Genomic DNA, 14,810 nt, shown 5'->3' with positions numbered 1-14,810 from the left:
AATATATTGTAAACTACATACTTTTAAGAACAACTTAAACAACTCATAATATATGTAAAACATAATATATGTATATGCATATGTACTCATATACATATATATTTTTCATTTCAATTAAGGAAAGTTATAACTCATTATAACTCCTAAAAATTGATTGAATGTTCAATGAGTGTATATATAGTCTAAAAACCAGTTCCAATTTAAAATAACATAAAATTAATTTTTAATAACAGTATTTGTATATATTTTACGTTAATATTTTCTTTAAATTAGATTATTTTACTTAGTTTCAAAAATGTTAGAGTTGTAAAGCAGTGAATGGAAGTAAGAGAAGTCCTCACTGAGAAGTTGTCATTCAATGAAGATTAAGTAATTCGAAATCGTGCTATTTTAACGTTTAAGTGGGCGTCTTTTTCAGGAGGTCCTATTATAAATAGTTACGTTTTGGGTTATAATATCGAATAATGTTGTGGATTATTTACACATTTATATATGAAGCTATAAAAATCTACTTTTATGCTCATAAGAGGCTCCTTTGGTTTAGTTTAAAAACTGAACCTGTTTTAATTATCTTTATACGTTACTCATTCAATTACAGAGACTGCATCTCGATGATTTCCGAATACCAAATAAATTATTTATTTGTTTAACTAACACGAAGCTAACTTGTTTAATTAGATAGATTAAAATTAGTAATAATTTAAAAATTATTCAAATTATCAAATATTTTAAGACAATACTTTCTTTATGTGTGTTTATTTTCTATTTTAAATTATCATAAATTCAAGAATATATAATAATAATATATAAAAACCAACCCGAAATGTAATCTTAATGTTATTGCTTCCCAAATTAAATTACAATCCACTGAATCACATACTGGAATTTTGAAAATATTTTTTCAATCACTCATACGACCAAACATTCCTTCTACGGTTAAAGTATATGTAATTTTTTCAGTTATAAAAATCACATTTGAATGTCAATACCGATAAAAAAGAAAATAAATTTTGCGATAAAAATAAAAATTTATTATTTAAGAACACTGACTTATGTTATTATTTGAACACCGAAAAACAAAACAAATAAAGTTATAATTCACTTTAGCACATTTTACATTTAAACATATTGTATTGTATTAGCACGCCTACCTATGACTTTTTTTTTTTAAATAATTTCCCCTTTTTTGTATTTCTTTGCATTAGTCATAACTTTCTGTATTTTTAAAAATTTTCTTATATAGATACGCAAATGTGATTCCGCTTCCTGAGACGCGTGTCATACTCCAGCAACAACACAATGATGTGAAAACGGAATATATTAATGCCAATTATGTCAGGGTAAGTATCATGCATGTAATAATCCGAATAAAAATAATAATAATAGTAAACAGAGCCATAGTGGGAGGGTACACATAAGATGATCATTTTAATATGTTTTCCCCATATAAGGTAATGTGATTAATAGGTAAAGTGGGCAATCAGTGAACTGTAGTCATATTCGGTGACATCTCCACTTAGAGGGACGAGAAGAAGATTTGGACGAATTGTTTGCATCTTCAAAAGATTTACAAAGAATTGTAGTAAAATCAGATAGTTAGTAAAGAAATGATAGACAAGCTTTTTATAAGTTAGTATTACGGCACTTTATAAAGAAACTAGTATGAGTATGAAAAAAAATATAAACATATTACCGCCAGTATCTCATTTTATATGACATTATAATAAAAACTAAGAAATACTTCATATTTTCTGCAAAGGTAATGAAAACCATTTATAATGTTCTCGTCTCACCACTAACGTCTTATCCGTTAGTTTTATGTATATGTTACATTTTATATTGCCTTCTACTTCTCAAAGACCTTGCTGAAAGGAACAAAGTCCACTTAATATGGATTCCAGGGCACAGCGGATTTGAGGGAAACGAAAAAGCGGATGAACTAGCTAGAAAAGGGGCGGCCTCATATTATATTGGGCCACAACCATTCTGCGGTCCTTCGTGGAGCTTTTACAAACTTAAACCTTATGGGTCGCTGGAAATAGCAGCTCAGACTAATTGGGATAATACAATTGCCTGCAGACAAGTCAAAGAATCCATACCGTTTCGATCAAAAGCCAGAACTACGTAGTTACTTATGCTGAACAGAAGTGGTATCCGACTTGTCACAGGATTCCTCACTGGGCACTGCGGAATTAAAAAGCATCTATCGAATCTAGGTATTACTAGAGACGATAGCTGCAGACTTTGTTGCGAAGAAGAGGAAACAGCAGAACACATTTTGTGTTACTGTGATAGTCTTGCCAGACTCAGACTTCGGTACTTACCCACTGCCCATCCGGATATAACGGAATTAGGCAACATCTCTCCAAAGGACATATTGGCATTCTTAACTGCTACTCGTCTATGGAACTGTGAAGTGGGTATGTCACAATAATCCTCAAAGGATGCAGTGACGCGGTGACAAGTTCTCAACCCATTTTAAAAATCTAATCTAATCAAATCTACACTTTTTATTACAATATATTCAAATATAATAATTCAATGTTAATCTTCTTTTTCATAGACAAGAATCAACAATAGTTTTGATTTTTTTCTAAAGACTAATCTTCTTTAGTTTAAGGAATAAGGCATTGGTATTAAACAATTCACTCAATAAACATATTCTTCTATTCGGGTTATAGCTCTATAAAATATCGGTTTATTCCTGCAATACTTCTCCAGTCCACTCAGTTCGTCGTTCATTGACACCAAATCTCCTCAAATTAGTTTTTACTACATCAAGCCGACAGGATCAGTGTTACTTATTATTTTCCATTACAGATTGGGGTATTTGTCATGCTATAACATAGGTTTAACTTATTTTATTCACTGAAAGTTTATTTGAACTTCCACATCTGTATCTTGTGAATAAAATAGATTCTCAGCATTTATTTTTATTCAGTAATGCGGTAATCAAAAAAATGAATAGCTCAAAATTTATCTGGGTTTGTGCAACCTTTCGTCTTAGTAGGATATTCAGTATGGTATATAGGTGGAAAATTGATCTGTCTTAACGTAATACTAATAGACTCCGTACCATTGCTTCAGAAATTGAAATAAAATTATTTTTATAATTAAATATTGAAACTAGAATTTTATAAATTCTGTTATCTCATTTTGAAATTTCCAAAAAATTGATATCTTGTCTATAATATTTTGCCATTGTCTATAATGGCTTTGACATTTAAATTTTTTTAACTGCGGCAATAAATAATGCAATTATATTTATAGAATAACCAAACTTTTGAAGTAAATTAGTCCGTCTTGAAAATAGATACAAAGAGTTAGTTTTTAATAATATTTAAAAAAACATTCAAAATATTGTCAAACACATTATACTATGTTATGGATTAATGACTTATTTTGTGCTCTCGAAATGTTGTTATAGTACAATAATTTTAAAACTATAACAAAAAAATAAACACCTCTTACTTTTTGTGGTTTAACATTGTTTAAGAAACACATGGTTTTCACCAAGTGTTTTATTAATTGCCTATGCAAGCAACTCGGTTATATCCAATCCAAATCTGTACCGATAACTTCTATTAACTCGTCGAGATAATTAAAGTGCGGTTCACTTTGGGTATATTTGTTTGGCTACCTTAGAGTAGAGCATGTAGAAAATAAAAACTAATTTTATTTTCCACTTCTTTTAGCTGATTATAGATATTATAATGAATACTATGAGGGATTTAATTTCGGTGTTTTGTTTTCTAATAAGCCGGAAGCCATAGCTAATACCTTTACTTCAAATATATATTTTTTATTCTTACTTGTTAGCATGTTTGGTTGAGATTTTATAGAGGCCAATCGTAATACTAATTTTATAACTGTCCCATCTACTTTAGTTCTACAAAGACAATTTTTACAAGAGACCTTTTTTTGATTTCCTTAATATTCTGATATGCCGGGACCCCGATATACAAAATATTGTGCTGCTCACTTAAAGTAGTTAGCTTTTTTCATTAGGAAGAACGTTATGATGAAAGAATTCAGAGTTTTAATTGCAGCCTGGCTATCTGATAGAATAATGATGTTGATTTTAATTGTATTGTTTGCAGTTAGTATCCTTCAAGTTCTAAAAGCATTTTCGATGTCTGGTCTCTGCGAGTGTAAGAGTGTATGTATGCACCGATATATACAATCCATTTTAGAACCATTCATGAAGATTGCAATATCAGAACCGTTTAGCAGTTATACCGTAGTGCTTTCTGTTGTCAAGGAAAGAAATATAGTTAAACTCTTGCAACAACTCAAAAATTTATTTCAGTTACAACGAAAAAAAAATGAGTTTCTTTAAAATATAATAATAATACCATATTTATAATTATCTTAGAATAATATTATTATAGAATAATCTTTCTACCATTCATGAACTGTAGTACATTCTGTTCTCAAGGAAAGAACCGTAGTAAAATTCTAGTCAAATATTAACTTTAGGATAATGTAGATTAGAAAGATTACCTCAACAAAAAAATTATAAATGATAAAACTAAAAATTATTTTAAATAGCCTTCCCCGACTTCTCTGAACTCTGAAATCACAGCGCAAAAATTTATTTCAGCCGGAACAAAAAAAAATGAATTTGTTTAAAAAATCATAATTATTTGAATCATCTTCATAAAATTTAAATATGAGCAAATAACTAAAAATATTTTAATCTATGTTATAAATCTGAGGATTCAAAGATAGAAATAAGATTTCATATTTTTACATATGTTTTCACACAGGCACTACATGAGAGCAGCAGTTTTAATACTGGCAACAAAATCACTAGAGTGTCACACTCACTTAAGTTTGTTTAGAGATATTCAATTGCGTCATGGGTTTACCCTCAATTTTGATGTAATTTCAGTGATCATGTACCTTTCAAAATTTGAAGTTAAAGAAAAATTTATAGTTAATTATCTTTTGTTAAATTAATGTTATATAGACTGTTTGTAACATATAAAAAATGGTAGGTCATACTATTTATAAATCTGAATACAAGTTTCGAAAATAAATCTATGAAGACAATCAATTTCAACAATAATTTAGAGGCCCGTTATTCACTTAATTTGAATAAAGTGAAATAAAATTAAATTAAATTAATTAAACACACAAATCTGTTTGTGTGTTCTCTAACAGCACTTTTTCTTCTCTCTTTTACCGCCCACTATCACTTTCTTTTTCTATTAGCAGCTATTACTAAAGTTGAAATCAGTTCTAATTGTTGGATTAGAATCATTTTGGAAAAATTCTTACATTCATATATTACCCATAGCGAATAGTTAGTTAACTTCAGCTTTTGCGAATTTTAAATATCTTACATTCAGAATTGTCTGAAACTCTATATTTACGATTTTTCATATTCGAACAATTAAGTTACTATTGCCACTATATTAAAATCCAATTCACAATATATGTATATGTATATAATAAAATTTGTGATATGCCATTGAGAGATTCTGTTAGAACGAAACATATTTAAGTAATACGATACGATAATTGCTGTCTAAAACAGTGCCAAAACCATAAAAACACAACCAAGCGATACGTTAAACAATATATCGCTTGAAATATCAATAATACACTTGCATCTCGAAGCATTATTATCATTTGCTGATGAATATATCATTGGATGAATTAAGAAAATAACATGATTCTCACTACAGATGTTAAAAAGCAAAAATAAAAATCATTATTGCATTTACAAATAATAAAGAATGGTCAGAACTGCTTATAAGTTTAAAATTTAGCTATAAATAATATTTATACGACAAGGGGATTAATTTTGGATTAATAAATGAACGATACTTAATTTATGTGTAACTTCTTTGATAACATGGCCATCATATAACAAGACCAGACCTTGAGAGCTGTGTAAAAGGGACTGCAAGGATTATGTCTATTCTCTTTGGTCATTGAGGTATATAGAAATCCACGTAGAAAACAATATTCACTTTAGAAGTTCTTTGGTTTTCAGTTTTTTGTTCCAGAAGAAACAAGTTTTTAGGAAAGTACTTTTTTGATAGTTTGTCAGACTGAATGTTGATTGGTGATGACGAAAGATTTGTTAAATTACCTAAATTCAACGAGGTGGATTTAGTTTTCGTCTCATTTTTATATCTTAAGATTTCTTGCGAGAAAAGTGGTAGTAAAATGGCGAAATATCGCTATGGACAGCGGAAGAATATTTGCTGACCTGCCACTGCAACCGATTTTCGTTGAAAATAATAGATCAATAGATTTAGTTCGCTTTATCTAACCGAGAATATATATACAGTGTTGTGCATAACAAAAGCAACCAAAATAAGCATATCAAATAAATAAGTTTTTTTGTCTACATTTTACTTTTCATTTAAAAACTTTAATACATAGTTTTATTTGTTATTGTATTAGCTACTATAAAAAAACAACAAAACCTATAATTCTTCATAACGGGTTAAAAAATATATATGTATATATATCGTAGGAGTTCGGGTTTTTTAAATAAATAAATCCAAGTATTTAAAAATAGACATATTGACCAATAATTATATAGAAATAATATAGATGAATTGGAAGACTCATAAAGATAACTAGCATTAATGAATTAATTATAAACTAATTAATCATATCAATTACTTAATACTATTATATTTTGTAGACTTATTCTATTACTACTAAATATTTACTCTTACAATATGAAAATATATACATATGTTTACGCATATGTAATATACGAGTATGTACAATATACAATAGAAATAATAAAGGCGGGAGCGACCATGGCCGTCTTTGGTTTATTCAATTTGTTTGTCGCGATCTTCATATTATGATTTCATATTAAACAAACTTGTGTATATACGTACATATATTGTATTTTATTTAATTATTTCCAGCCTTATCAGTAGAATCAGAGCTGAATTAATCTCATAAATGCAATATATAGTATAAGTGCAAATTTATTTATTTTAAAAATGTATATTAACTAATGTGTAGTAGATTGTTTATGAAGTCAAACTAAATTAAGAACAATAAAAACAATTTTTCTTTAAATGTTTTCTTAATAAAATCAAAAAATAAAAATATAATAATCAAGAAATTATTTTTTAAAATAGAGAAATTTCAATACATTTTCGCCACTTTGATAATTCAAAAATAAAAAGTTTTATTGTTGCAATAGTTTATTAAGTAATAGCATAAAAAAAATATAATTTATAGATTCATATGTAATATTTCATTACATGATTTCTTTAATACCTATTCCATACTTATACTCGGGATAACGATAACCCCAACTGTACATTCATGTTGAGTTTTTTTCGATTTAGTACATCTGGGCACTTTTAGTCTTTGACAGCTAGGGATTTCTGCAAAATCCCACCCCCCTCACTGACTAATTTATATATTCCTTAATAGGTTCGTGTTTATTAGATGACTGATCTAAAATCTGCGTACCGCCCTGTGTGGGTAAAGATTACTCTGAGATTAGATAGTGCTTAGTTGGGCAGCCTGTCTGTTTTCACAAATAGCTTCAGGGCTCTGTGCCTAATGTATTTTTTGGCCCGGGTCTTTTCTAAGGTCTCTTAGCATTTGTGCGAATATACCAAGACACTTTCAAGAGACTTCGGAGAGCCTGTACGTACAAGTACAATAAAAGATCACACAAAATAGCGTATCGCAACGATCTATACACTATGTGGATTGGTAAATATCCGGCCTGAGTAATAAAAACACATTTTTCTTTTATGCGTCAATATAGTCCCCTTATAGCACGCACTTTTTAAATAATACGAGTTATCCACTTCATTTAATGCAAATTTCTTTCCCTGGAGCCATCTTTTAAAGATTGGAAACAGGTAATAGCCAAATCTGAAGAATACGGTGGGTGAGGAAGCAAAAACTTATGGTATAGTTACAGTCTGATAACTCGTTTAAAGGTTTCCAAATATACAAAGTATAATTGATTTTATTTTGGCATTACCACCTATTTTGAAGTCAGCTTATCATCGATCCATCTAGTATAATACACTATCAAAAGCATCGAACTGAAAAAAGGGGTGCAAATTATTATAAACTGCAAGATAAACTTTAAGAATTAAAAGTGGTAGTAGTATAAAATTAACACTACCTAAATGTTTATAATATAAAAATAGTAGATATGAAGAGAGGTAGAACACGACGTACAGTTAAAATTAGTTTACCATCATTCACACTACTCATTGGAGAGCAGAGCATATACTTATAAACTAATCCAAAAATTTGATTATTGAAGAACATCAATTTAGATCAAATCATGTTGTCATAAGTCGAAACTAAACTAATCTTATTCTTATTGCTACGATTCTTTTTTCTTTTTATCATATACTTTTACCTCTCCTTTTTACAAGAACATATAATCCATAAATCACGAATTCATAGAATATATAAATTTTTTTTTAACCGAATTAAATAATATATAAAGACCCATAAAATAAGAATTACTTGTTAGAGTTCATTTGTAATTGTCAATATGTACCATACTATTGTTATATAAGATTATGATAAAAAAAAATAAGGTCAAATTGTTTATAAATTTAAAATCTTTATTTATTCTTTAAATCCATTTAATTTTCTTTCAAACCAATACATTATACTTTTACTAACTTTTTTTCAACCGTAGAAACAAATTCGCAAACGATTTGGTATTTACTTCTCAATCATGTCAAATCGGTATCGTCAGGGTGGTTTCTTGAGCTTAGGAAAGAGCCGAAAGTTTTACTAGCACCATTGGATCAAGCGATTATAATAGTTATGGAATAATATAGGATAAAGTTATGACTATATGTTATCGAAGCACCAATGCAGTGTGCGATGGTGTGATATAGTGGTGAAAAAACCAAAAAAATTTAGACTAAATTCTGGACACAAATTCATGACACTCGAAGAATATTTATTGCTAAACGTTTGACTCAGTTAAAGGGATTTCTAATGCACTACATCTTGAGAATTAAAAAAAACTGTTAACATGGTATTGATTTCTGAATGCCTTTAGTGCAATTTGTCTTAATTGGTCGGTTGTTTTCAGGTCGTATGCATAGATCTAAGTATTCTTTAGCACATTTTAACGCTACATTGTTTTTCTAAAAAGAGATTTTACTCGTGTCAAGCACATCTTGCAAAATAGTTTGGACTGACTAATTGTCAATCAACGAATTTTAAGAACCAAATCTTTGGATTTCTTGACATGCTTCTTTTTTGAATTGTTAATACCGCTTGTAAATATTTTTTGTGACATAGCCGTGCAAAAAAACTGTTGTCAGAATAAAGAAGTCTAAGTATTTTATATGTATAAAAATCGCCTTCGTCTTAAATTTTTATTACTTATTGTTAGTGTCTAAATAATTTTCAAGTATGACATAAGACCCAGCAAATAGCGATATCGCACCCATTTTTAAAATTGTTTAAAGATTCTTGTTCTAAACATAGCAAATATTCTTTAAATCCGTTTTAAAAAAATGTCAGTACTTGAAATCCATGCCAATTCACGGTTTAAGAGACCTTTTTATTTATATGCAGCCAAAATCAATTCCACTTCTTGGTATAGCAAACTCTACGGTATTAACGGTAGAGTTACGGTAGAGTAAATATTTGGTTCAGGAATGATCGGAATTTAGATCAATTGAATTAGATCATCAATTATATGTTTACCATGGTTACAGTGCTCTGATTCACTTGGATTTTTTGTACTTTGTGAGGGGATGATTAAACTTTGTGAAGTTTAATTGTGTATATAATTAACCTTTTGTAAACAAGAAACAATATCTGTCAATATCATTAATATACTTATTTAATTTACAGGGCCCTAAAGATGCACCAAATTACTATATAGCATGTCAAGCACCACTCGAAGCCACCATTACTGATTTTTGGCGTATGATTTGGGAGCAACAGTCGCGTGTCATTATACAGGCTACTGATCTAATAGAGAACGGCAGTGAAAAATGTGCAGAATATTTACCACCTTCGGTGACACTTGATAATCACACTACGTTCGGAGATTTCCAAGTAACATTAAAAAATCGTGAAGTAAAAGAGAAATATGCCATATCAACACTAATACTTAAGAATACAATTAAAGACGCAAGCCGAGAACTAACACATTATTGGTATAAATGGCCAGAGACAGGTGTACCCAACGAAGAAGCACCAATAATCGCGATGCTGTTGGAAGCACGTTCATCTCTCAAAAGTTATGCTATTGAACAAGCAAATGAACTCAAGGGAAAATCATCAACAGCTACACTACGAAGTGAAGCGAATGGTATAGTGGGCAACGGTATCGATGAACTAAAAGATGTAAGCAACATATCGGGCAGTAGCACTGGTACTAATAGCAGTAATGGTGAAATAAATGGAAATATTACCACCGATAAATTTAAAGTGACCACAAATAAACACCAAGGGTAAGCCTCAATTATAATTATAATCTTTATTTTTGTCCTTGTGTTATTTGTGTTTTTCTTGTACTTTCGTCTGTTTGCTATCTTTCTTCATGTTTTCTCTATTTTTAGTCCCCTAACTGTTCACTGCTCTCCAGGTACTGGACGAACGGGCACGATTATTTCTTGTGATGTTGCTATACGCAGTTTGGAAACACCAAAACGTATTGTCGATATACCCCAAATTGTATATTACATAAGAAGGGGACGTGCTAGTGCTGTACAAACTAAGGAACAATACGAATTTATATATAAAGTTGCTAATATGTATGCAACTAAAATTACAAATTTATCAAATGATAATTAAAATTGCCTTATTTTAAAAATTATTATAATAAAACAACTCGATTAAGTCAAAAAGGTCCTTATGAACTAAATACTAAAATATTATTTATTATCATGCAAAGGCAATTCTTTTAAAACTCTTATTCTTATTTAAACTTTAAACTTATAAAACAATCTATTTTCTGAAATATAATTGTGAGCTTAGAAGTATTTATATATATACTGTATTTTTATATATTGTACTAGTTTCATTAATTTGTATAACTTTCTAATTCTAGTATATAAAAAATAATTCCATATTCTTTACAAACCATATTAGGTAATTATAAAAATTGGAATAAAATTATAGATTTATATTTTAAGATAATGTGCAACAGAAACAGGTCATAGCTGTTCCCAGATTAACCCAATATTATGCCGTCTCAATAGCTTATCTGGTAGCAAGCTGAAGAGCTAAGTGGGAAGTGATATGTCCTATTTCTCTTTATGCATTTAAAACATATTTGTTTCAGTTTTCTACTTTATAGAAACTACGTAAATGTTCCGGTGCAAAAGGAACTAGGCGACATATATTAAAAATGCTACCAAGATCCTCTTTAAGCTTAGCACAACACAAATAATTCTCATATTTCTTAGGTTAACCTGTTCATAGCTTTAAAATATATTATAAATTCTCAAGATACATATAGAAATACGCAAAATATTGCTAATTTTGCTTTATTTGTTATTTATTTATAATTTTATTGAATATTTATTGTAATTTTTCTTTGTATATATATATATATATTTCATTGATATGTATGCCTCTATATTGTGATATAAATATTGTATTTTGTTTAATAATAATATTATGTTTCCATAAAAAGGATACATGCATATTCTTTATGTTATAGTTTATCTTAATTGTATATAAAAATAAAAAGTGCTTTAATTGTATAGAAATTAAAACTGTTTTCTTTTTGAAATAATTTTTATACTTTTGAAAAAATCAATGAACTAGATTCTATAAGAAAAAATATATAAAATACAGAAATAAGTGTAATTGTGAAACTGAAAGATCCTGGGGATACGATGAATTCGAAATGTGTTTAAAGCTTGATTTTGTAAAAGTGATTTAAGCCAATTGCTTTTTATGTATGTATATTAAAAGCTTCTTTCTCATTATTTTGTAGCATTATAATCCTTAATATACCAGTTCTTTCATAATCAATGCGTTCAATATTTTCAGAAGTATTAGCATAAGTTTCACGTATCTCATAGTCGTTCCATATTTTTCTCAAATGCTTATTTTGCCAATTACTGGAGATGTTTTCTTAGCACATATCCTAACTGTTTCAAACACTGAAGTTTATTGTATTTTATAACATTCCGCCCCTATATTATATAGTCTAGTTAATGGTTGTACTAAATTCAGTAAGATCCACCAATTAGAAGCATTGAGTCATATATCGTCTTAAGTACTCTTCCTTCATACACCAAAAGCTGATTTCAAAAATATATTATAAATATAAGAACTAAGCGAATTATAAATATATATACGGATTTTGTAATTTTTTTATAGAGTTTTAATTTTAAACAACTTAATTTCTTATAAAACGTGGTATTTAAAGCTGGAACTTCAATATGTATTGCTGCATAAATAAGGTTTTTAATATATTTGGTAAACAATGTCACTAAAATTGCTATCACAACATCAACAGTTGTTTTCTAGATCATCTTAAAACAAGGCACAACAATGTCTTTTGACCTATAATCACACCGAACTGCAATTGCTTTTGGTTGTAATGATTTTTGTAAACATGTGCATGGATTCTCTTTGTACCGTTAAGAGAATTGGTAAGAGTAACTTAAAATATATAGAGAAAAACATTGAAGGGTAACAATTCGATATCAAATATTATTCAAGCAGTTCGAATCTCTGTGAGTTCTGATATTCGAGTTCTGATATTCATATTTTCAAAATACTACTTGGCTACTTGTGGATAAACACGATTAGTCATCGCTTCAAATTTGACAGGCACGAGTTTTAAGCTTGGCACTTGCAGTCCAAACAAATTATATACGAACTATAAACTAATTAAATAAAAATTCGATTATTTCCTAAGACCACTGATGAGAAGTACTTGGCAATACTCGAAACAGCGTTGTATGGTCAGCCAAACTTCAATAAATTAAATAAAATTTTTGTCTTTGTCCTTTCTTTCTTTGCTATTCGAATCCGTCTTAGTTTTATTTTTTTTATAACGAAAAGCAATTATATGTCAAAAGTCTAGGTAACTATACTAAGGAAATTTCGAGAATACAGAATTATTGTTGCCAACAAACAGGCCTGTTATCTATTTTATTTGTCTTATAAAACTCAGAGAGTTTAAGACAAATCTAAGCCTTTAATGAAACCAACAAGGGAAGACTTGTTGACTGATATCCTTTAGATGGACCAGTGGCGTAACTACATTTTTTAGGCCTGTAAGCAAATTCTAACTAAAGGGCCCCTATCAACATACTAAGGGGTATCTTTTATAAAATGCAATATGAAGTTATAACAACAAAAAACGTTTACAAACATTTACAGTGGGGCCCCCTAAATTCGGGGGCCCGAAAGCGTTGCTTCCAGTTGCTTCCCTGTAGTTACGCCACTGAGATGGACTGACTTGTCTGAAAATTTATTATAAGACTAGTGACAGCAACGTGGATTTGAGGTTTTATTAGATTTATTTGGACGAATTCTCTTAAAATTTATTACATTTCACACAATTATGCTTTATTTAAGCATAATTATCTTAATTTACTATAATACTAATATCTCTATACGCAAAATTTATCTGGGCTTTTGTAAGTTCTGTTTACTGTTAATCGAATTCTCTTAAATTTTATTTTCCATTTTGCATAATCACACTTCTTCAAGAACACTTAATGAATGTTTTAGTAACATTTTTATTTTAATAATACAAAATTTCAACAGTAAAATTTGGCTTTAAAAAAAAATATAAATTTAAATAAATTAAATATTAAATTTAATTTTGTCTTTCAATTCACAATAATTTATTTTTCAAAAAAAACTTCGAAACAATTATATGAGATAATGAAATAGATCTTATAACCTTCCTCTATCGCACAATAATATACGATAAAAGATTTATTTTGTTATATTTTGATTTATAAATATATATTTATATTTATTAGTAATAAAAATGTATATCATTTTAAATATATGTAAATTAAGGTCAGTCTGATGAAATGATATACAATAATCCAGTCAAGGCGTAAAGAGGGGTTTTGAAGATAAAAGTAAAAGTCAAGAACTTTAATTGACGTTTTGTATTTCATACAATATTATTTTAGTTTTGTTTACGATATACTCACGCTTCCGAATAATACGCTCTTGCTTAAAGTTCCATTGTAACCGCACCTTAAACCATAGGTAAATATTTGGCGTTGAGATTAATATAAACAATAAGGACGATATGAAGTTAGCAAATTTAGTAATATTACTATTTATATATATTGCATTTGCATGTGCAAATAATGATAACAAATTCAGAGTGAAAATAGGCATTAAGAAGCGAATTGAAAATTGTACTGTAAAAGCGAAAAACCGAGATACGGTGCATGTGCACTATCGAGTAAGAAATTAGCATATAAATTTCTCATAATGTTTTATATAAAATCTTTTATTGAAGGGTACTTTAGAGGATGGGAAAGAATTCGATTCTAGTCTTAATCGCACACCATTTATTTTTACATTGGGTACACATCAGGTCATAAGAGGATGGGATCAAGGTATACTTGGTATGTGTGTAGGAGAAAAACGCCGATTGGTTATACCACCCGAATTGGGTTATGGTAAAAGTGGTTCTGGTGACCGTATACCACCAAACGCTGTTTTAATTTTTGAAGTAGAACTAATGAAAATTGAAGGCAAAGATGAACTTTAAATGGCTACTTTACATTTCATGGATAATAATAATTAAACCATTCATTTAAAATTTTTATATTAATATATATGTAATAAAAATATGCAGTAAATGTGAAGTATTATCA

The 14,810-nt window shown here is 28.9% G+C and overlaps 2 protein-coding genes across 2 annotated transcripts in view; both read left to right on the top strand.

Moving 5' to 3' along the window:
• LOC119677725 (mucin-17) overlaps positions 1-11,463 on the top strand; it is a 59,240-nt gene extending 47,777 nt beyond the window's left edge. Inside the window, exons 5-7 of the mRNA XM_038089184.1 lie at positions 1,244-1,340; positions 9,844-10,448; positions 10,557-11,463. Coding sequence (XP_037945112.1) covers positions 1,244-1,340; positions 9,844-10,448; positions 10,557-10,791 — 937 coding nt within the window. The 3' untranslated portion in view covers positions 10,792-11,463. The remainder of the gene's footprint in view (positions 1-1,243; positions 1,341-9,843; positions 10,449-10,556) is intronic.
• A 2,720-nt stretch (positions 11,464-14,183) lies between these two features.
• Positions 14,184-14,810, top strand: LOC119682789 (peptidyl-prolyl cis-trans isomerase FKBP2). The gene is made up of 2 exons (XM_038096301.1): positions 14,184-14,392; positions 14,450-14,810. The coding sequence occupies exons 1-2, from the start codon at positions 14,234-14,236 to the stop codon at positions 14,702-14,704; spliced, it is 414 nt and encodes a 137-aa protein (XP_037952229.1). The 5' UTR covers positions 14,184-14,233; the 3' UTR covers positions 14,705-14,810.

The sequence above is a fragment of the Teleopsis dalmanni genome, chromosome 2 (genome assembly GCF_002237135.1).
Source record: "Teleopsis dalmanni isolate 2A chromosome 2, ASM223713v2, whole genome shotgun sequence".
Classification (NCBI taxonomy): Eukaryota; Metazoa; Arthropoda; class Insecta; order Diptera; family Diopsidae; genus Teleopsis; species Teleopsis dalmanni.
The sequence above is the reverse complement of the archived record's forward strand: the minus strand, read 5'-3'. Positions and strand labels throughout refer to the sequence as shown.

What these genes read in the sequence shown, in the direction of transcription:
- LOC119682789 (XM_038096301.1), top strand. Translation starts at nt 14,234, where the DNA reads ATGAAGTTAGCAAATTTAGTAATATTACTATTTATATATATTGCATTT. An exon ending in CGGTGCATGTGCACTATCGA is followed by an intron (nt 14,393 to 14,449) that starts GTAAGAAATTAG and finishes CTTTTATTGAAG; the next exon opens with GGTACTTTAGAGGATGGGAA.